At 45.3% G+C, this 21,725-nt stretch overlaps 1 protein-coding gene across 2 annotated transcripts in view; it reads left to right on the top strand.

The window, feature by feature from the left end:
* LOC122936108 (amine sulfotransferase-like) overlaps positions 1-21,725 on the top strand; it is a 74,273-nt gene that overhangs the window by 22,652 nt on the left and 29,896 nt on the right. Inside the window, exons 1-3 of one of the 2 annotated variants that reach the window (XM_044292126.1) lie at positions 737-813; positions 888-1,052; positions 8,434-8,642. In XM_044292126.1, coding sequence (XP_044148061.1) covers positions 801-813; positions 888-1,052; positions 8,434-8,642 — 387 coding nt within the window. In that variant the 5' untranslated portion in view covers positions 737-800. Of the gene's footprint in view, positions 1-736; positions 814-887; positions 1,053-8,433; positions 8,643-21,725 lie in introns of those variants that run through there. The other variant, XM_044292127.1, reaches the window with a different exon arrangement.

Below are 21,725 nucleotides of genomic sequence, written 5' to 3'. Positions count from 1 at the left end.
TAAGGCTTTCCTACCTCCCATACAATGACAATTACTTGAAAGGTTGGCGATTTTGAGTTTGGCGGGGATCTATGGGAATTTCTATTACCACAAGCTGCAGGGAAGAACACACACCTCTCTCACAAGTTTGTTCTTTATCACATTGTCTATGAGCTCTTCACTGGTGCTTAAAAAATGAAACAACTTTGAGTACACGACCTGTACAGTTTCGTATAAGCTGTGACTAAATCACTATATACCATTGAAAATTACATGTAATTTTTATTTTACTTCTGTATTACCCTAGTATTGTCATCGAAGTGTTTTTTACATTTTCCTTTATTCAAATTTTTTGTTTTCAATAAAAACGATTGTCTCCATAATGTATCGATGCAACTGAGCTATGATGAGTTTGCATTATTTGTCAATAACGCCTTTTTACTGACATACACATAGGAGGCTTTAGCTAAACAGATGGCTTTAATCAATCATCACATGTACCCAAAATGGTGCATTAAAAACTAGAACTTGTCCTGCAAAAAATAAGACCTCATACAAGTACATTGATGGAAAAACAAAAAAGTTATAGCTCTTGGAATGCAATTTAAAAAAAATGTGTGTGGTCACTAAGGGGTTAAAAAAACATGTTTTTATGGAGGGTGGAGGCACATTGAACCTTCGACCTTGGTGAAGTTACAACCCATCAACAGCTCTGTTTACAAGTTCACTTCAGGACAAGATTTTTTAATAATTAATAGATCAAATTACAATCTTACATTTTCTGCCTAGCGATCACTGCTTAACCAGAACAGAGGAAACACATGTCCCTAACCGGTAATAACTGATTACTTTTGGTTATAAACGTTACTCTCAAATATATACAGTTGATGCATTTTTTTTGTTTTAAGGAAGCACAATGGAAACAGATGCACTTGAAGCCCTGAACGCTCTATGGTTTGAACATAAAGGGATATATTTTGATACCAGTTTAACATCACCAGAAATCATAGATTCTATAAAGCACATGGAAATAAGGGACAGTGATGTGTTTCTTGTCACTTACCCAAAATCAGGTAAGTTCACAGGTTGAAATGTTTTAGTTTTTTGGTGTAGTCTGTTATAGAGAAGCTTACATATAATATACAATTGTAGAAAACATTACTTTAATGTAACCTGTCTCTCCTCAGAAGGCACACCATTACCAACAACACCCAGGTGTCAGTTCATCAGCCTAGCCTAGGCCATGTGAGGTCACGTTCATCCGTCACATAGCCTACGCATTACTCAGCCCCATTGAAGTGCATAGGGCTCGGCTGTGACACCAAACACTGCTGTTGGACAATGTATGTAACGCTGTGCTTGGTGAGCTGAGGGAAGGCTGCAGTGCTACGGAAAGTAATGGTGACTTCTTACACAGCTGATCTGAAGATGTCCTCAGTGTCAGACCTCCACGATTATATACTGATGACCTATCCAGACGATAGGTCATCAGTATAAAATCTCAGAAAAACCCTTTATGTCCAATCTTCAATAATTTATCTATTACGGTAGCTCTTTCTGTGGCACTGTATCAAAGGCTTTGCAGATGTCCAAGTAGGCAAGGTCCAAAGCACTATCTCCGTCCAACACTTTTGAAACACAGTCAAAGAAATCAATAATATTAGTTTGCCATCTGCCCTTGGCGAATCCACGCTATTTTGGATCCAACAAGTTATACGTTTTGAGATGGTCAACTACCTTTTTTTCAGGATGATTTCTATTTTTACTACTAATGAGGTCAAACTAACTGGTCTGCAGTCTCTGGCTTGTTTTCTGCTACCCTTCTTGTGGATAGGTACAATGCAGGGGCGTACATGGAAATCATGGGGCCCCATAGCAAAACTCAGAATTGGCCCCCCCCCCCAATAAAATGTTAAATTATTAAAGCTGATTAGTGAGGGTGCAGTGTACATTAGGGGTTAAATAAATGGTTAGGCTGTGTTCACATAAGGAGGGTCAGCATGTGGGACATTACTGCTAATAAAGTAAATACAGGGCTGGTACTTTACCGCGCTGCTAGCTGTGGGAGAAAACTTCCACCAAAGACATCACAGAGAGGTGGGCACATCACTCTCCTCTCCCTCCCTCCTTCCAGCCCAGTCTGCTGTTACTAGTGCTGCACACTAAACGCCCTATTATAATCAGCCATTGCCGGTATTTATCTCTCTACTGTTACTAATGCAGCGTGTATTCAGGTAGGAAAGGGGCGGAGCCATGCAGCCTGTCCGGGCCCCCTAACCTCACGGGCCCCATAGCCAGTGCGTGGTCTGCCAATATTGATGGTACGCCACTGGTACAATGTTGGCCATTCTCCAATTTCCAGGAACATCCCCCTGTCAAGAGGAACCAGTTAAAGTCAGTAAGAGGAGCGGCAACTATAGATCAGAGTTATGTACAGACTTCGAGGTGGACGCCATCAGCACCCATTGATTTGTCTGACTTCAAATGTGTCAATTCACCTATAACATCATCCTCCCAAAACACTGGGGCTGAGCCTTTAAAGCTAGCAGTAATGTCATGACCAATGACTGAAAACAGCCTTCTAACAAATACAGGATAAGGCTACTTTCACACTTGCGTTTGGGGTTCCGCTTGAGAGATCCGTTTGAAGGCTCTCACAAGCAGCCCCGAACGGATGCATCAGTTTGGCTCCATTCCGCCTCCATTCCGCTCAGGAGACGGACACCCAAACGCTGCTTGCAGCGTTTTGGTGTCCGCCTGGACGTGCAGAGCCAAACGGATCCATCCTGACTTACAATGCAATTCAATGGGGACGGATCCTTTTGACGTTGACACAATATGGTGCAATTGCAAACGGAGCCTTCCCCCATTGACTTTCAATGTAAAGTCAGGAGTCCCTATTAATATACCATCGGATCGGAGTTTTCTCCAATCCGATGGTATATTTTAACTTGAAGCGTCCCCATCACCATGGGAACGCCTCTATGTTAGAATATACCATCGGATTTGAGTTAGATTGTGAAAACTCAGATCTGACGGTATATTCTAACACAGAGGCGTTCCCATAGTGATGGGGACGCTTCAAGTTAGAATATACTAAAAACTGTGTACATAACTGCCCCCTGCTGCCTGGCACCTCCCGATCTCTTACAGGGGGCTGTGATCCGCACAATTAACCCCTCAGGTGCCGCACCTGAGGGGTTAATTGTGTGGGTCTCAGCCCCCTAACCACCCTCCCTCCCCAGTATTAAAAGCATTGGTGGCCAGTGCGGCCCCTCCTCCCTCCCTCCCCAGTATTAGCATTGGTGGCCAGTGCGGCCCCCCACTCCCTCCCTCCCCAGTATTAGCATTGGTGGCCAGTGCGGCCCCCCCTCCCTCCCTCCATAGTATTAGCATTGGTGGCCAGTGCGCCCCCCGTTCCTTCCCTCCCTAGTATTAAAAGCATTGGTGGCAGTGGCCACAGGCTAACAACCCCCCTCCCCCATCATTGGTGGCAGCGGAGCGGCATTTCCGATCGGAGTCCCGGTTATCGCTGGGGCTCTGATTGGTTGCCATGGCAGCCAGGACGCTACTGCAGTCCTGGCTGCCATGGTTACTTAGCTTATACTTACCTGCGCTGTCTGTGGCCGGCTGACGCTCCTCCTACTGGTAAGTGTCAGGCCTTAAAGTAACTATTCAAATAGTCAGTGACAGTCTTGTTCCCATCAATACATTTCTATTTTTTGTAAATTATCATGAAATTTGGGAAAAATAGACTTAACATGACTTAGGTAAAGAGTTTACTAAACTTTGTTTTTTTCCAGCCGTGTGAAAAACTGTCACTAAAGGAGGGAGGTGTTATCAGTGAGTGATAGGATTTTGTATAAGTATATAACATGAAATTCTGCCTAGTATGTCACGTTAATACTCAGAGATCTAATTATCCGCTACCCTGTGTATTATAAGATATGTATATGCTGTTTTCCCAAACTTCAGTTCAACACAAAAAATAAATGCACCAAAACTGATTTTTGCCAGGTATCTCATGATATCACTCATAGTTCACCTACTGCGTCTTTAATAATTAATCTGTTCTGTTATACATAGACTTACTGTGCATCATTTACCTTATAGGCACATTTACCTAGTTTACCTACTAAGCCTTTAATAATTAATGTCTTCTGTTATACATGGACTTACTGCATCAGACTCATTGTCAACAGGCAGTCTAATATATATGCGCATTTTTCTAGTTCATCTGCCACGCCATTCATACTCCTAAAACTTCATTCATCTGTTACATTATTGATTCAGTTACTGTATATTATGACCAACAGACAGTTGCTTGGACTCTCAAAGGGAAATGAGCAAGGGGCAGATAGCTGGAAGTTATGGATAAACATCCAACTGGCCTGATCCCAAACTAAGGAGCATAAAGGTGACCCCTGTAAAACCCTAATAGCTCACCCTGACTGCTAAGGGTCTCAGAGGTAGATGATTGCATGCCCTCGTACCTAGACTATGTGACACCTGAAAACCCTATAATAGTGAGGGGACATGACCACCGGCTCCCTGCACTTAATACGGAGGGAGTCAGGGTCACCTAGAATCAAGCCAGCAAAGAAACACAATACAAGAAAGGACTTATCTGAACAAGCAGTAACAGAAGTCTCCAGCAGTGATCACTTCAATCCAGGAAGTAGTATAAACAGCGAAGTGAGGCAGTATGGGAGGGAATATAAAGGGAGGCAATTAGTGTGAATAGGTGACAGCTAGGAGAAGGAAAGGAGATGACAAAGTGAAACCAAAACAAAGAACATCATGCAAGAGATACAGAAGAACATCTGCCAGACCTTCTCAGAGAGCTGGCGGTGACGGTAGCATCAGAAGAAGAGGTGGTGGCAGCAGCAGCCACAGCAACAGGCCAGAGCTGCCACTGTCATCCTCTGGTCGTGTTTTGACTAACAATTCAGCTGTACTGGAATGGTTGACTCATTCTTCAACATCATCTCAGGTGACGACACATACGCAGAGCCAGGAATCACCCTCTGTGTGCTCATCTGTCCTGCAACTGCCTCTTTCTTATGCTGCACCTTCTGCTTGGAAAGTAATGCATGCTGACAGCTCTGCTTTGCTTTTCAGTGAGGATGAGCTTAGTGAGGACAGTCAGCAGCTACAGGCCAGCACAGACTTGGAATTAGAGGTCCGCTGAGTTCTCCATTAGGCAGCTAGTGATGACAGTTGAGTGGGAGCAGGTGTTGCGAGTGGTAAGGGACGTGGCCATGAGACTGGTGAGGGTGACATAAGTAACGACTAAACAGTAATGGATGATGATGTAGTTGATCACACGTGGGAGCTGGGTGAGGAGGGGGCATCATCATCATCAGGGGGTGAGTGAAGGCAGCAGGCCAGTGAGAAAGCAGCTGGGTGGAAGCCTGCTGATGAGCCAGCAGGGTGGAAGCATTGGGAAATCTGGAGCCTAACGTGCCCGGGGCAGACCAACTGCTACTCAGGAGCTTACCTTCAGGAAACAACTAGCAGTGCACAGGTTCATAAAGGCAGCAGCAGTCATTACGGAGTGGTGGGGGTAAAATGCCATACTCTGCAGTGTGGGAATTTTTTATCAAGTCGCTGGAGGACATTAGCATGGGGGTAAGCAGGATATATGGACAAAAGGTGAAGTGCGGTCAGGGTGCTAATGTTGGCACCATGGCCCTGCATTAACACATGGAGCATCACCATAAAGTGGCCTGGGAAAACCGTGGTACTAATGTAGTGGCACAGCCTGATGCAACAACCGCTGCATCTCCCACCGGCCTGCACGCCTTCTCCAGTAGTCAGGGCTCCACAACCTCAGCTCCCTTTGTCTACAGCTCCTCTTGCTCCTCCACATCCTCCTTCCACCCCTTGTCACGTGTTTCAAGAGCAATCGTTCACCGAGGCTATTGAAAAGAGACAACAGTATGCATGCACTCACCCATTGGCACAGAAGCTGAACATGTGCCTGGCCAAGTTGCTGGTACTACACTTCCTCCATTTTCATATCGTGGACTCTGAACATTTCAGAGACATGATGGCTTGTGTCCACCCAAGGTGGAGAGTCCCAAGCTGTCATTACTTCTCTAAAAAAGCTGTACCAGCCCTGCACACGTATGTTCAACAAAAGGTGGGCCAGTCCTTGAGCCTGTTGGTGTCTGGTATAGTTAATGCCAGCGCCGACATTTGGAGATGTAACTACGGTCAAGGACAATATATGTCCTGTACAGCCCACTGGTTAAATGTGGTTCCGGCCCAGGCACACCAGCATTGTAATCATGGGATTTCTGTGTCAATGTCCTCCTCTGCCTCCTCATCCTCCACCTTGTCCTCAGCCTCCACTATAGGCACAGTTCAGAGTGGTGCTCCAGCATACCACCTATGCAAAGCACAGCATTGCTGCGCGGTTCTGCACCTGGTCAGCCTGGGCGAACGGAGTGACATCGGGGATGAACTGCTCCGCGTCATCAGCCAATGAATCAAATCCTGGATATGTCCTCCCCAACTGGAGATAGGAACCATGATCATAAAATCAAAGGTAGTTAGACGCACAGGTTTGAGTGACCACCAAAACCGGGTGCCCACAGTCGAGTAGTATCACCCCACTACTCAAAATTGTATAAAAGAAGTATATAAAAGACTGGGCACACCTCAAGATATTAGGCCACTAACTTTAATTACTTTCAAATTAAGATAACAATCATAAAACAAGGTCTATAAAATATATTATAATAAAATACTGTGATGATACAATCATAAAATACACTAAAAAGCGCCAAAAGTTGTGATTAGCAGCAGATATGTTGGTAAAGAGCTGAGTATATATGCGCAACGGCTTGAGTGGTTTCTTCAAATGGCAGAAACAATCAGTCACTTATAGTGGAACAGTATCTTTTAAAAATAACAGCACATCATCAGAACAGAAGACAACAGGATAGCAGCTAGCTGTACATTCCTATGACTGTTGAGCAGGATAGTTGGAAAACCGTATCGTTAACAGGCAGCTTTGTACTACCTGAATAGCGCACACAGTGAAGCTTGTTAAATGCGGAGAAAAGCTGAACATACAGCGGCGTCCCGCTGCATGTATGACTCAGCGGCGTCCCGCTGAAAGTTACTATGTAGCAAACTTGATTACACCGACCTCAAAGTCGGAACGATCTTACCCGCTTGATGCAGCCCCAGCCGTCCTGCGGTGTTCAAATGGAGTTTAGCTTTCTATCCACCAGGATTTCGTTCGCGTCGTAGGTCTACACACGTGGGTCCGCCGATTTGGCTTCAGACCTGATGTAATATTACCTTCTACGCGAACCTTTAGCGGATGGTAGGCAGCTGTCTTTATCCTTTACGTAGTGCACTACTTCTTTGAGAGATGGGGGGTCTGACCAGACGCGTTTCGGGGTTGGAGTATCCCCTTCTTCAGTGGTTATCAGACCACCCCCCCACCCCCCCCCCCCACCCCCCAGGCTCTTTTATATGGTGGAGAAGTTGGAATTGAAACCTGGCATGGGTCATCAACCGGAAGTGTTCTCAATTATTTATTTAACCCATATATGTGTCATTTTGCCTCTTTAGTTATATACAAAACTCAGGCATAATATTTCCTTCTTTATTAAATCCTCCGTTCCGTCACTGTCCATACATTTGTTCGTTTAATCTGGGACTTTGTCCCTATTTTGTAAACCGCAGCTTAGATTGCTGCAATACGTGTGTGTTTTCTGCTCCTAATTGCCAGCTCTATTTTTTTCAAAGCAGTTTGATCCTAAATTGGAAGTTTTAGCACAGTAGCACAATTCAACACTCTGTATAAAAAACGTAAACGTTTTTTTTTGACCCATGCGTCCTGCATGGCGCATGTCTTCAATCTGTTTGTCATCCAGTTCCTAAAGTCTTTCACCATCACTGTGCATGCACTTCAGCCACTCTTACAATGCAAAACACTTCAGGTCAGTGTGTGAATACTGTCAGTACAACAGGTAAAAGTTCAGGAAAAAGATAAAATATCACAAACCCCTGCCCCATAATATAAAAACTATAATGCAACATAGAGAAGGCAGTCCATGTCTCTTGTCCTTGGAGGATTATCATCTTGTAAATGTTTCCAAACTTACTTGGTAATGTGGTTGAAAAAAGACATAAGTCCATCAATTTTAACCAAGGGATAGGTGGGAACGCCAATCCTAGAAGGATGTATTTAGTATTTTAATGCTTCATGAAAAATGGAAGAAGTGACCAACAAAAGTTTTCTAGAACCCACTATAATTTTTGCATAGTGGGCATACAGGGGATAGTGATAGGATACCTAAGAGACAGAGTGGTGGAATCCAGGTAGCAGAGTAATGGCATATTAGGGTGCAGAGTTTTCTAGAATCCGCTGTATTTTTTCACACTACGGGTTTAATTGCAAGTAAATAATAAAAGATATAAATCATTTTACAGGCACAGTTTGGACACAACAAATCCTAAGCCTAATATTTAATGAAGGCCATCGAAATGGAACAGAGTCTATCAACAATTGGACAAGAATGCCATGGATTGAAGCAAATCTTCACAATGTTGACTTTAAAAGCCGTCCATCTCCTCGAACCTTAACAACTCACCTGCCTTATTATCTAATGCCGAGAGAACTGAGAAACAGAATGGGAAAGGTAAATCACAGGAGTATTGTCTTACAGTGTTTCTTCTATTGATTCATTATTGTTTTGCAGCGCATAATATTTGTCTTTGATTAGTTTTTACCAACAAGAAAAAGATATATACAGTATTTCTATATTGCAATTTTATTTATATATAAGAATCATCTCCTAGAAATTCCAATTATTTTCAGCTTTTTCCTCCACCATAAAATATTCCGATTGTCATACAGCATAGAGATAGGGCATGCATAAACAGCAAAATGACAAGCATAGAAGGACTCAAAATAATGAAGGAAATATGCCAAACATTTTTCCTGGGGTAGTCATATTATTAATGAAAAGACACATACACAAGGCAAAATAATGGGGCTACCCCCATCCTCTTATAGATCCTGTCAAACACCGTCAGAGGAAGCCTGTGTTTATTGTGTCTACAGTTACAAGAAAAAGTAAGTGAACCCTTTAAAATTACCTGGATTTCTATATTGATTAGTAATACAATATGGTCTGATTGTTACAGTGATAGTCTAAGGCTAGTTTAACACCTGTGGTAAAACTGGCAGGCTGTTCCAGAGGATAATGCCATGCACCGCCAGATGCAATTGAGTATAATGGGATCCAGCTTGCTTCCAGAATGAGCATCGGGTTTAGGCTTGACATATACTGGTGCTGCTAGGGAGGATATGGTAAACTTCAGGCTTTTTCTCTGCTGGATAGCTTTACCACAGGTGTAAAGCTAGCCTAACTAAACTGATAACATACAACTAGTTGTACCATTTGGGTCTTTTATAAGCATATTAAGTGAACATCTACAGTGCAGGGAAAAATAAGTGAACCTCCAAGGTACCAGTTGGAACCAAAGCCGAGTTTGGTTCCAAGTTTTAAAGCGGTTTTCTACTTTAAAAATCATATACCGAAGTTATTCAACAAAGTCTTGTGGGACTTCTCAAATAACTGACTTCAGCTCATCTGAGCCTGCACATTTTAGTGCTGTACAGAGACGGATCTCTGTACAGCATTATTCCAAAGTTTTGAACGAAGCGTGTAGCATCCGAAGCTTGCTTCGCTCAACACTGGTAACAACAAAAGATCTATAGAAGAATCTGCAAACACTGCAAAACACTGATCAAGAATGATGTTCATGGGAGGACTTCACCAAGGAAGGCACTACTGAAGAGACAAGAGTGGAACTTCACTGGAATACCAAAGCCTTATCTCAACTGTGAAGCATGAAGGAAAGCAATATAATGGTGGGCTGCTTTGTTGCCACAAGGTCTATAAGCATTGCAATGTTTGAGGGAACAATGAATTCTAAGGTGTATTAATACATTTTACAGGAGAATGTAATGGCAACAGTCTATGACCTGAAGCTGAAGAGACATTAAGTAATGCAACTAGAGATGTTGGCAAAACTCCATGGCAAAACTCCCATGGAAAATGACGTCGTTGACGCAGAGTCGGGTTTTAATCCATAAAGGGCATAAATCACCTAACATTCCTAAATTGTTTGAAATAACGTGCTTTAAAACATCCAGTGTGTGTATACGATCTGGTATGATGTTGTATCGATCAGGTAGTGCAAGGATTTCACCCGCTTCACAGTGACAGACCAAACTCTGACAGACCAAACTCCCCGTTTAACGCATCGCAAACAGTCCATTTGCACAACCGCAAACTCCCCATTTGCACAAGGTTGGATACCAAGCTAGCCATGTCCAGTTCCTTGTCCTCACTGACGTCATTGAAGGTCTCTTCCTCCACCCAGCTACGTACAACACCAAGGGTCCCTGATGGGTGACAACAAGCCCCCTGGGACGCCTGCTGTGGTTGGTCTTCCACCTCCTCAAAGCCACCTTCCTCCTCTGACTCTTCTTCAGACTCCTCTCTCTGCGTTGCCACAGGTCCAGCAATCAACGATGACAATGCTGCTTCTGGTGGTGATGGTGACCACAACTCTCCCTCTTCATGCTCATCTATGGCCTGATCCAGCACTCTTCGCAGAGCACGCTCCAGAAAAAACGCATATGGGATGAGGTCCATGATGTTGCCTTGGGTTTCACTGACCAGGTTTGTCACCTCCGCAAAAGAACGCATGAGCCTACAGCCATTGTGCATGAGCGTTCAGTAACGCGGCCAAAAAATACCCAGCTCCGCAGACGCGGTCTTCTTTTTTTTAATTAAAAAAAATCTGTTCTTAACAGTTTCATCTCTGTTTTGTCCCCTATTAGGGGCCGGTGTATGGAATAGATTTTAGGAACCGGGAGATGGAAAAGGATGCTTGGTCGGTCCTCGTACTTCCAATTTGGGGCACTGCGCGTACGGCTTGCAATGTACTGTGCCACCAGATATGAGTGGTGTGTTTAAGTAGTACAATTCTTATCAGTTTAATCCCTGTTACATCCCCTATCAGGGGAAATGTATGGAATAGATTTTTAGAACCGGGAGATGGAAAAAGATGCTTGGTCGGTCCTCTTACTTCCAATTTTGGGCACTGCGCGTGCACCGTGCAATGTACTGTGCAATCCCAATATGAGTGGTATGTTAAGTAGTACTATTCCTATCAGTTTAATCCCTGTTACGTCCCCTATCAGGGGACGTGTATGGAATAGATTTTAGGAACCGGGAGATGGAAAAAGATGCTTGGTTGGTCCTCCTACTATCAGGGGACGTGTATGGAATAGATTTCAGACAACCGCAAAGAGCTGTCAATAGTTGACACACTCATGACAAATTTTATTCCCCTATGCGTCAATCTTGGTGTAGTGAGGACTGTGTTCGTGCGCATGTTTGGGAGATTGCAGGCAATGGGGTTTTTTCAAAGCCTATGGTCGTGCTGAGGTAGTTCAGTGACAGTTAAGTGACCCAGAAAACAATGATTCTGCAGTGCGGGCCCATTGTTGGCCTAGTAGGCTTTAATGATCACCTTAGATGATCACAAAGAAAAAAATGTTTTTTCTATGCAAAATTATCCAGCCGATCGCTTTTTGTCTGTTCACAATTAAGTAACGACCTTATCATCTGGGGTGTGCCAACATTGCCACTGCCAACACACTCATAGAGGTGGTGGCTTTATTGTGATACGCAAGCCCCTTCACCACAACAAGGTCACGATCACGAAGGGGAATTGACACATGTATGAGCCACAGTGCAGCACCAGATGCCAGAAAAATTAGGCATGTACACATGCCCGAAAAATTTGGCATTGTTGCAGCCGCTGCTGCAGCAGCGGCCAGAAAAATTGATGTTTTCCAGGCAGAAAGTGCACTAAAACTTTGCGGCTTGAACCCTAGTTGGTGGCGGATAAGTCACGCAAGCCATCCGGCATGCAGAGATAAAATACAGCAGCGTGTGGACCATTTTTAGCCCAAGGCAGCTCATCTCATCAGGCCTTTTTTAGTCGAATGTATCGCCCATTGTCAGTCCCTTCGGGATCCATGCCTCATTCATCTTAATAAAGGTGAGGTAATCTAGACTTTTTTGACCTAAGCGACTTCTCTTCTCAGTGACAATACCTCATGCTGCACTGAAGGTCCTTTCTGACAGCACACTTGAAGCGGGGCAGGCCAGAAGTTCTATCGCAAATTGGGATAGCTCAGGCCACAGGTCAAGCCTGCACACCCAGTAGTCAAGGGGTTCATCGCTCCTCAGAGTGTCGATATCTGCAGTTAAGGTGAGGTAGTCTGCTACCTGTCGGTCGAGTCGTTCTCTAAGGGTGGACCCCGAAGGGCTGTGGAGATGCATAGGACTTAAAAAGCTCTGCATGTCCTCCATCAACAACACGTCTGTAAAGCGTCCTGTCCTTGCTGTCGTGGTTGTCGTAGGAGGATTACTTTCACCTCTTCCCCTGTTAGATTCTTGTTGTGCGGTGACATCACCCTTATACGCTGTGTAAAGCATACTTTTTAATTTAATTTGGAACTGCTGCATCCTTTCCGACTTCCGGTAATTCGGTAACATTTCAGGCACTTTATGCTTATACCGGGGGTCTAGTAGCGTGGCCACCCAGTACAGGTCGTTCTCCTTCAGCCTTTTTATACGAGGGTCCCTCAACAGGCACGACAGCATGAAAGACCCCATTTGCACAAGGTTGGATGCCGAGCTACTCATGTCCCGCTCCTCCTCCTCACTGATCTCACTGAAGGTCTGTTCTTCCCCCCAGCCACGTACAACACCATGAGTACCAGATAGGTGACAACGAGCACCATGGGATGCCTGCTGTGTTTGGTCTTCCTCCTCCTCAAAGCCACATTCCTCCTCTGACTCCTCTTCCTTAGACTCCTCTTCCAGCGTTGCCGCAGGTCCAGCAAGCAATGCTGATAAGGCTGTTTCTGGTGGTGATGGTGACACTCTTCCTCTTCCTCTTCACGCTCATCTACTGCCTGATCCAGCACTCTTCGCAGTGCACGCTCCAGGAAGGAAACAAATCGGATGATGTCGCTGATAGTGCCTTCGGTGCGACTGACTAGGTTTGTCACCTCCTGAAAAGGACGCATGAGCCTACAGGCATTGCGCATGAGTGTCCAGTAACGTGGCAAAAAATTCCCAGCTCCGCAGAGGCTGTCCTAGCACCCCGGTCATAAAAATACTCGTTGACGGATTTTTTGTTGTTGGAGCAGGCGGTCGAACATTAGGAGTGTTAAATTCCAACGTGTTGGGCTGTTGCAAATCAAGCGCCTCACTGGCATGTTGTTTCACTGCTGAATATCTGAAAAGTGCGCCATGGCCGTGTAGGAACACCTGAAATGGCCACACACCTTCCTGGCCTGCTTGAGGATGTCCTGTAAGCCTGGGTACTTATCCACAAAGCGTTGTACGATCAGATTACACACATGTGCCATGCACGGCACATGTGTCAACTTGCCCAAATTCAATGGCGCCAACAAATTGCTTCCGTTGTCACACACCACTTTGCCGATCTCCAGTTGGTGCGGAGTCAGCCACTGATCCACCTGTGCGTTCAGGGTGGAGAGGCGTGCTGGTCCAGTGTGACTCTCTGCTTTCAGGCAAGTCAACCCCAATACGGCGTGACACTGTCGTATCTGGGATGTGGAATAGCCCCTGGGGAGCTGGGGGGGTGCAGTTGATGTGGAGCAAGACGCAGCAGCAGAAGAGGACTCAGCCGAGGAGGTTAGTGAAGAGGATGGAGTAGGAGGAGTAGAGGAGGTGGCAGCAGGCCTGCCTGCAAGTCGTGGCAGTGTCACCAACTCCTCTGCAGAGCCACGCATTCCATGCTTGGAAGCCGTCAGCAGGTTTACCCAATGCGCAGTGTAGGTGATATACCTGCCCTGACCGTGCTTTGCAGACCATGCATCAGTGGTCATTTGGACCCTTGCCCCAACACTGTGTGCCAGACATGCCATGACTTCCTTTTGCACAATAGAGTACAAGTTGGGGATTGCCTTTTGTGAAAAGAAATTTCGGCCAGGTACCTTCCACTGTGGTGTCCCAATAGCTACAAATTTTATGAAGGCCTCAGACTCCACCAGCTTGTATGGTAAAAGCTGGCGGGCTAAGAGTTCCGTCAAGCCAGCTGTCAGACGCCTGGCAAGGGGGTGACTCTGTGACATTGGCTTCTTACACTCAAACATGTCCTTGACAGACACCTGACTGTGGGCAGATGAGGAGGAACTGCTCAAGGCGAGAGGCGGAGTGGCGGGTGGTTGAGAGGGGGCAAGGAGGACAGCAGTGGTTGATGTGGCTGAAGATGCTGGACCAGAAGGAGGATGGTGGCTTTGAGTTTGTGTGCTGCTAGTACTCGTCATCATGTGTTGATCCCATAGGCGTTTGTGATGTGAGATCATGTGCCTTCGCAAAGCAGTTGTATCAGAGGCAGACACACACAAAAAATGCCACACTGCTGAGCTTTGCAACGACGGCATTCTGGTGGTGGCGACAGCATGCGTTGATTGGCGTGCTGTCTGGCTGACCCCAGGTACCGATACATGCTGTCTGACTGTGCCACTAGCTCCTTGCAACGACCTCCCCTCTGCTTCCAACTCTTCTCCTCCTCCTCCTCTCTGTCTCCCCATCTGAACTTTCCCCCTGTTCTTCTTCTCTTTGAGCGGGCACCCACGTGACATCCACGGACACATCGTCATCATCAACCGCTTCACTTGTATCTGACAACTCAGCAAAGGAAGCAGCAGCGGGTACAACATCATCATCATCACACCGTACGTCCGTGTGTGTAATGCTGCCTGACTGAGACATAGCCCTGTTATCTACATCCTCTGGCAATAATGGTTGCGCATCACTCATTTCTTCCAACTGATGTGTAAATAACTCCTCTGACAGATCAAGTGAAGCAGCTGTGGTGCTAGTGTTGGTGGTGGCGGCAGGCGGGCGAGTGGTAACTTGAGAGGTGCCCGAAGCTGAGCTGGAGGAGGATGGTGCGTCAATGTTCCGAGCGGAATCTGTAGAAGATTGGGTGTCCTGTGTTAGCCAGTCAACTATGTCCTCAGAAATTTTCGAGTTCAGGGTACGTGGCCTCTGAACACTGGGCATTATTCTAGGGCCAAAGGGAATCACAGCACCACGACCACGACGGCCCCTGCGGGGTGGCCTGCCTCTGCCTGTCATTTTTTTTTGATTAGTTTAGTTGTACTATGCGTGCAAGCTACTGTGACACCAGATATGAGTGGCACTGGCAGAAGTTGGCAGAGTAGACGCTGTAGGCCTGACACACACTCTTGCAGACAACTAACTGCTATTATATTACAGTAAAAAAAATATATATATATATTTTTTTATGCAAGCTACTGTGACACCAGATATGAGTGGCACTGGCAGAAGTTGGCAGAGTTGACGCTGTAGGCCTGACTCGTGCTTGCAGACAACTGACTGCTATTATATTACAGTCAAAATTGTTGTTGTTTTTAAAATGCAAGCTACTGTGACACCAGATATGAGTGGCACTGGCAGAAGTTGGCAGAGTAGATGCTGTAGGCCTGACACACACGCTTGCAGACAACTAACTGCAATTATATTACAGTCAAAATGTATTTATATTTTTTTAATGCAAGCTACTATGACACCAGATATGAGTGGTGGCACTGGGCAAGTGGGCACAGTATACGCTGTGAGCCTGACACACACGCTGGCAGTCAACTGCAATTAGATTACAGAGAGAGAAAAAAAGCAGACTGATGTACTAGCCCTAAAAAGGGCTTTCTGTCCATACAGCAGAGATCAGATGAGTCCTTCAGGACTGTAGTGGACACTGAATACACTGGCCTAGCTATCAATTTCCCAATTAAATCAGCAGCAGCTACACTGTCCCTCCTCTTACTAAGACTGCAGCTTCCGAATGAATCTAAAATGGATGCTGTCCAGGAGGTGGGAGGGTCTGGGAGGGAGGATATGCTGCTGATTGGCTGGAATGTGTCTGCTGACTGAGGTACAGGGTCAATGTTTGCTCAATGATGATGAATAGGGGGCGGACCTAGCTACGCATATGTTTGCCCGCCACGGCGAACGCGAACAAGCGATGTCCGCCGGGAACTGTTCGCCGGCGAATAGTTCGGGACATCTCTAAATGCAACAAGACATTAGGCACACAAGTAAATCAACCAAAAATGGGTGAACAAATAAGATTTGTGTTTTGGAATAGCCAAGTCAGAGTACTGACCTTAACACTATCGAGATGCTGTGGCAAGATCTGAAGAGTGTCCACGCACTGCATCCTGGAATTATTGATGAACTGAAACACATTTTCATGGATTAATGATCCAAATTCCTCCTCAATATTGTGCAAATCTTGTTTACAGCTACAGAAAATGTTTACTGGAGGTGACTGTTGCTAAAGGAAGATCTACAGGTTATTCCATTCAAGGGTTCACTTACTTTTTCTCCCAGTATTGTGGATGCTTACTGAATATGTTTAATAAAAGTTAAGAGCAGTTCAGCTGTTTGTGTGTTACTAGTTTAGTTAGATAGTGTGGGTCTATAATTGTGAATCAGATAACAGACCACATTTAACCAATTAATTTCCAGACTGTTTATCCCCCTTTCTTAACAGGCCATTTTTTTAATTGTAGCAATGGGACTATCTAACTGCAAATAACTGATTAATTTCTGAGCAAACGTACATGTATTTCATACAATTTTCACAGGACACCTTAGACCATTCTCTTGTGCCATTAGATGATGGATATAATATTTAAAAAAAAATATGTAAGGAAAAACTGAAAATGTTGAAAAAAAATTCAATTTTTACTATCTTATCATTTTTTTTTCTAACAATTACAAAAGGTTTCAAGACAAAACATTTCTAAAACTATTACCGTACACTTGTACCCTGAAAATAGACGCTATTTATGAAATTTATCTACTGGCTGGGCCAGCCACAAGACTTAAAAAGTTTGAAGTGTATTTGCGATTTTGGCGGCCTATTTTTCTATTGCTGGTTCTATGGCACGGTACTGACAGAAAAATATTGTACAGTGCCAAAACTAAACAAGCCCCTTCAAAGTTACTTTTTTATGTTATTCCCCTAAAGCAGACATGCTCAACCTGTGGCCCTCCAGCTGTTGCAAAACTACAACCCCAAGCATGCCTTCAGCTATCAACCTACAACAGGGCATTGTGGGAGTTGTAGTTTTATAGCAGCTGGAGGGCCACAGGTTGAGCATGCCTTTCCTAAGGTATTCATCTTAGGGAAATTTGGACATTTTAAGAATTTTTTTATTTAACATTTTTTTATAAATGAAAAAAATATGCAAATATGCATGCGTTTGTATATTTTATGCATAAAAAAACTTGCTCTACAAAATATAGCTAAAACGAATACCTAGTTTTTAAATAAAATAAAAATGTGTGTATGTTTAACAAATTCCACTATAGTAATAGCACTGGTTAGAATGTCAGCAATTCGGCTGTCATTGCACAGACCTTGCAGCATGTAGCCATGCTCCATTAGAGCCCCTGAGCTGTTTTGGGTGGCATCCTACTGTGAAGGGGGATCCTCCTCATCATCATCATCCTCCTCATCTTCCAAAACTGTGCCCTGGCTGGACAGTTGGGTACTTGGCCGCTGTTGGTGCAGGAACCCACCCTCGGAGCCACTTGTGGACGACTGGCCTGATAACCGTTGGAATGATCCCTATTCCTCCTCCATCAGCACCTAAAGCGTTTTTTCAAGGAAAAATAGAAGTGGGATAGTAAGGCTGATGACAGCGTCATCACCACTGGCCATGTTGGTGGGGTACTCGAAGCACCGCAACACAGCTCTAGTGGACGGCCGGTCTGCTTTTGCACCCTGCTACCTATTTTTCTGTGCGGCTGGCGTGACCCCCTCCTCTGCAAGATGTGGATGCCATGTGAGGTCTAGGACCTCATCATCCTCCCCATCATCTTCTACCCACTCCTCACCCCTACCCTTCTGGCTGGTCTGCACACTGCAAAAAGCCTCAGCAGTTGACTCCTGTGTTTCGTCACCACGTGCTGCGGTGGTTCTCTTATGTCCTCATCCTCAAACATAAGTGGTTGGGTATCAGTGCACTCAATCTCTGTCACCTCTGGGGCAGGGCTATGTGGATGGCCCATGAAAACCCCGCCAGAAGAGTCAACAAAAAGTGACTGCTGCATGACTTGGGGCTCAGACTACTTGGCTAATGTGGCTGTGACCTTGGCTGAGGGGTTGAGGCGGAAGACAGATGCCCGTGGGCCGCCGGTGCCAACTCTGCGCTTTCAGCAGTAGACCGGGTGAAAGACAATGTGAAGGAACTGGAACTGTTATATATTCCCTTTGACGGTGGCAAGTACAGTGTGTTTTAAAGCAAAAAAAAGGTAGGTCACATCCAACCCATTTAATTGGCTGAAAAACTATTATATATTCCCTTTGACGGTGGCAAGTACAGTGTATTTTAAACCAAAAGAAAAGGTAGGACACACGGACCCAATTAACCAGCTGAATAACTAATATATTCACTTTGACGGTGGCAAGTACAGTATTTTTTCAACCCAAAATATAGGTAGATCACACCGACCCAATTAGCCGGATGAATAACTATTATATATTCTTATTGACTGTGGCAAGTACAGTGTATTTAAAAAAAAAAAAAAAAAAGGTAGGTCACACCGACCCTATTAACCGGCTGAATAACTGTTATATATTCCCTTTGACAGTGTACAGTGTATTTTAAACCCAAAAAAAGGAAGGTCACATCCAACCCAATTAACTGGCTAAATAACTGTTATATATCCCTTTGATGGTGGCAAGTACAGTGCTTTTTAATAAAAAAAAAGAGTAGGACACGCCGACCCAATTAACCGATTGAATAATTGTTATATATCCCTGTCAAGAAAAGTTTTTTTTTTGACAATGGCAAGTAAAGGTTTTTTCACCAAATAATAGGTATGTTTCACCCACAAAATTAACAGACTGATTAACTAGTATATGTCCCTGTTACTGGTGCAAAGGAGTAGGATTGCACCGAAAAAAATGCCAACAGGTCACCCTCAGACAGAACAGCACAATTAGGTATAGTATTTCTGTGTTACTGGTGCAAAGAAACTGTATGGCACCCATAAATAATGCCTACAGGTCATCAGCACACTTATAATAAAAAAAATAATAAAAGCCTAACATTCTTCCTGCCTGCAGCAGCATCCTGTCTCTACACTAGTTAGAGCAGAATGGCGGCACTCCAGGTGAGCCAGCATTTATGCATGCATGGTCACATGGTGCGCCGGCCAATCACAGCCATGCCAATACTAGGCATTACTGTGATGGCTTCTAAGTGCCCACAGCTTAATCGCTTGTTGATTGGCAGCACTGTAGCCTTTCTACAAGCTTTATTTAAAGTATGAACAACGAACCTGGACTTTGGTGCCAAAATCCGGGTTTGGGTTCGGTACACGGACACCTAAATGTCTGGTACAGACCCAAACATGGCGGTCCAGGTTCGCTTATCCCTAATTAGTAGTTGAAATCAGTGACCCCATTGTAGATAAATGTCCACTTTAATTAAAATGCTAATTAGGCGTTTGGAGCACCAAAGGGTAAGCCTATCCCCTTGGAGCATTGTTTCATCCCTGCTTTTCCCTCTTAGCCACTCTCCTTGAGTGACAGGGAATGAGCTCATACGCAGTTAGTTTCTCAGGGCCACTGATTGCAAACTACTATGGGATCGTTAAATTTAGCATTAGAAAGCCTAAAACTGGCAGTATATCTAGTTTAGTATGGTTGATCATGCTGACAGCAGCTCTTTAATTAGTAATTAATGCAGATATATTTCCAAATGGTTCACCTGCTATTTCTTGCAACTGTATACTACTATATAATAAAAACAGTGCACGAACAAGCAACTCTGTTTGGCTGGCAGAAGGACAAATAAAAAAACTGATTAAGGAAGGGGTGTGATATACCTTTAATAAACTTTCTATATAGTGCATTTGTATTGTGCAGCAATTGTGTGCGGTTTTGCTGAGAGGAAGAGGAGGGGAATACAGAGGCAAAGACAGAGTAGCAGATAGGGAGGAGAAGGAGGAGAAGCAGGCAGAACTTGCAGTGCACAAGCGGCAAAAAGCAGACTGCAAATGTATCTGGAGAAAACCATCCGCCATGCACGGTCACATCAGGTGCTCCCAGGACGCCGGCTGTTTTTAACGTGTCAGCTGCTGACAATAGTGTTGCCATCTGCAGCCTGTGCTGTCAATGCACAAGTCACGGTAAGCCCAACACTCTACTAGGGACGACCGCCTTAATAAGGCACCTGGTTTCCCATTACCGGGCCCAGGGGGAGCAACACAGAAGCCACAAAGCCACACTCCCGGGGTTCCTTATCCTGCCTCTTCTCCTCTCTTCTCCCATTTGTCCTCCACTCCACCTTCCACCGTGCCGTCGGCGTGTTTATCTGGCAAAAGGCAGGCTTCCATGGCCCAAATGTTCAAATGTAAAAAGTTGATGATGCCGGGTAACCCTTTTGCCCAACGGCTGACCGCTGGATTGTCGGAACTGCTAGCCTGACAACTACTGCCATATAAACTGGTGGACTCAGAGGCCTTTAGAAAATTTGTGGCCATTGGCACACCGCAATGGAAGGTCCCCGGAAGAAAATGTTTCTCCCAGAATGGCATCCCAGAGCTTTAAGGCCATGTTCAGCAGCAAGTGAATGTATCTCTGGCACACAGTGTTGGTGCCAAGATACATCTGACCACGGACACATGGTCTAGCAAACACGGGCAGGGACACAACTTTTACTGCCCACTGGGTGAACCTTCTGATGGCTGTCAAGCATGCAACCCGTGGCACCTATGTGGATTTTGTGTAACTGCCATGGATTTCATGCAGGCCTGCCTCTTCTTCTTCTCCTCCTACTCCATCCTCCGTCTCCTCCTCGGCTGACTCCTCATTTTCTACTGCTACCGCCTATTCAGCTGCACCCCCCAAGCTCCCCAGAACCTATTTGACGTGCCAGGTGAGACGTTCCCATGCTGTGCTGCGGCTGTTGTGCCGGAAGCCAAGAGCCACACCTGTCCTGCACTGCTTTCAGCTCTGTGGTCACAGGCCGATCAGTGGCAAACCCCACTCAATTTGACAGCTGGTAAAGTGGTGTGCGACAACGGTGCCAATCTGCTGAGCGTGCTGAATAAGGGCAAAATGACACGTGCCGTGCATGGCACACGTCCTTAACATAGTCGAGCAGCGATTCGTTGCCAAATACCCCGGGGTCCAGGACGTCTTGCGGCAGGCCAGGAAACTCTGGCCATTTTAGAAGATCTTACACGGCCATGGCTCGCCTTGCTGACATTCAGCGGCGACACCATTTGCCCGTCAGACATCTGATTTGTGACTGCCCAACGTGCTGGAACTCCACTTTGTATATGCTTGATAGGCTGCTCCAGCAAAAACGTGCCATTAACGACTACCTGTACGAACTCTGCATCAGGACAGGTTATGGGGAGCTTGTTTTTTTCACCGTGCCAGTGACTGCTCATGCGCAACGCATGCAGACTTCTGCGGCCATTTTATGAGATCACCAAACTGGTCAGTCGCAGCCAGGGCGCCATCAGTGACATCGTACCTTATGCCTTCTTTCTGGAGCATGCATTGTATCGTGTCATTGATCAAGCCACCGAGGAGCAGGAGCAGGA

Source organism: Bufo gargarizans, chromosome 4, assembly GCF_014858855.1.
Source record: "Bufo gargarizans isolate SCDJY-AF-19 chromosome 4, ASM1485885v1, whole genome shotgun sequence".
NCBI classification, from domain to species: domain Eukaryota; kingdom Metazoa; phylum Chordata; class Amphibia; order Anura; family Bufonidae; genus Bufo; species Bufo gargarizans.
Note: the sequence above shows the minus strand (reverse complement) of the source record. Positions and strands in the feature narration are given on the sequence as shown.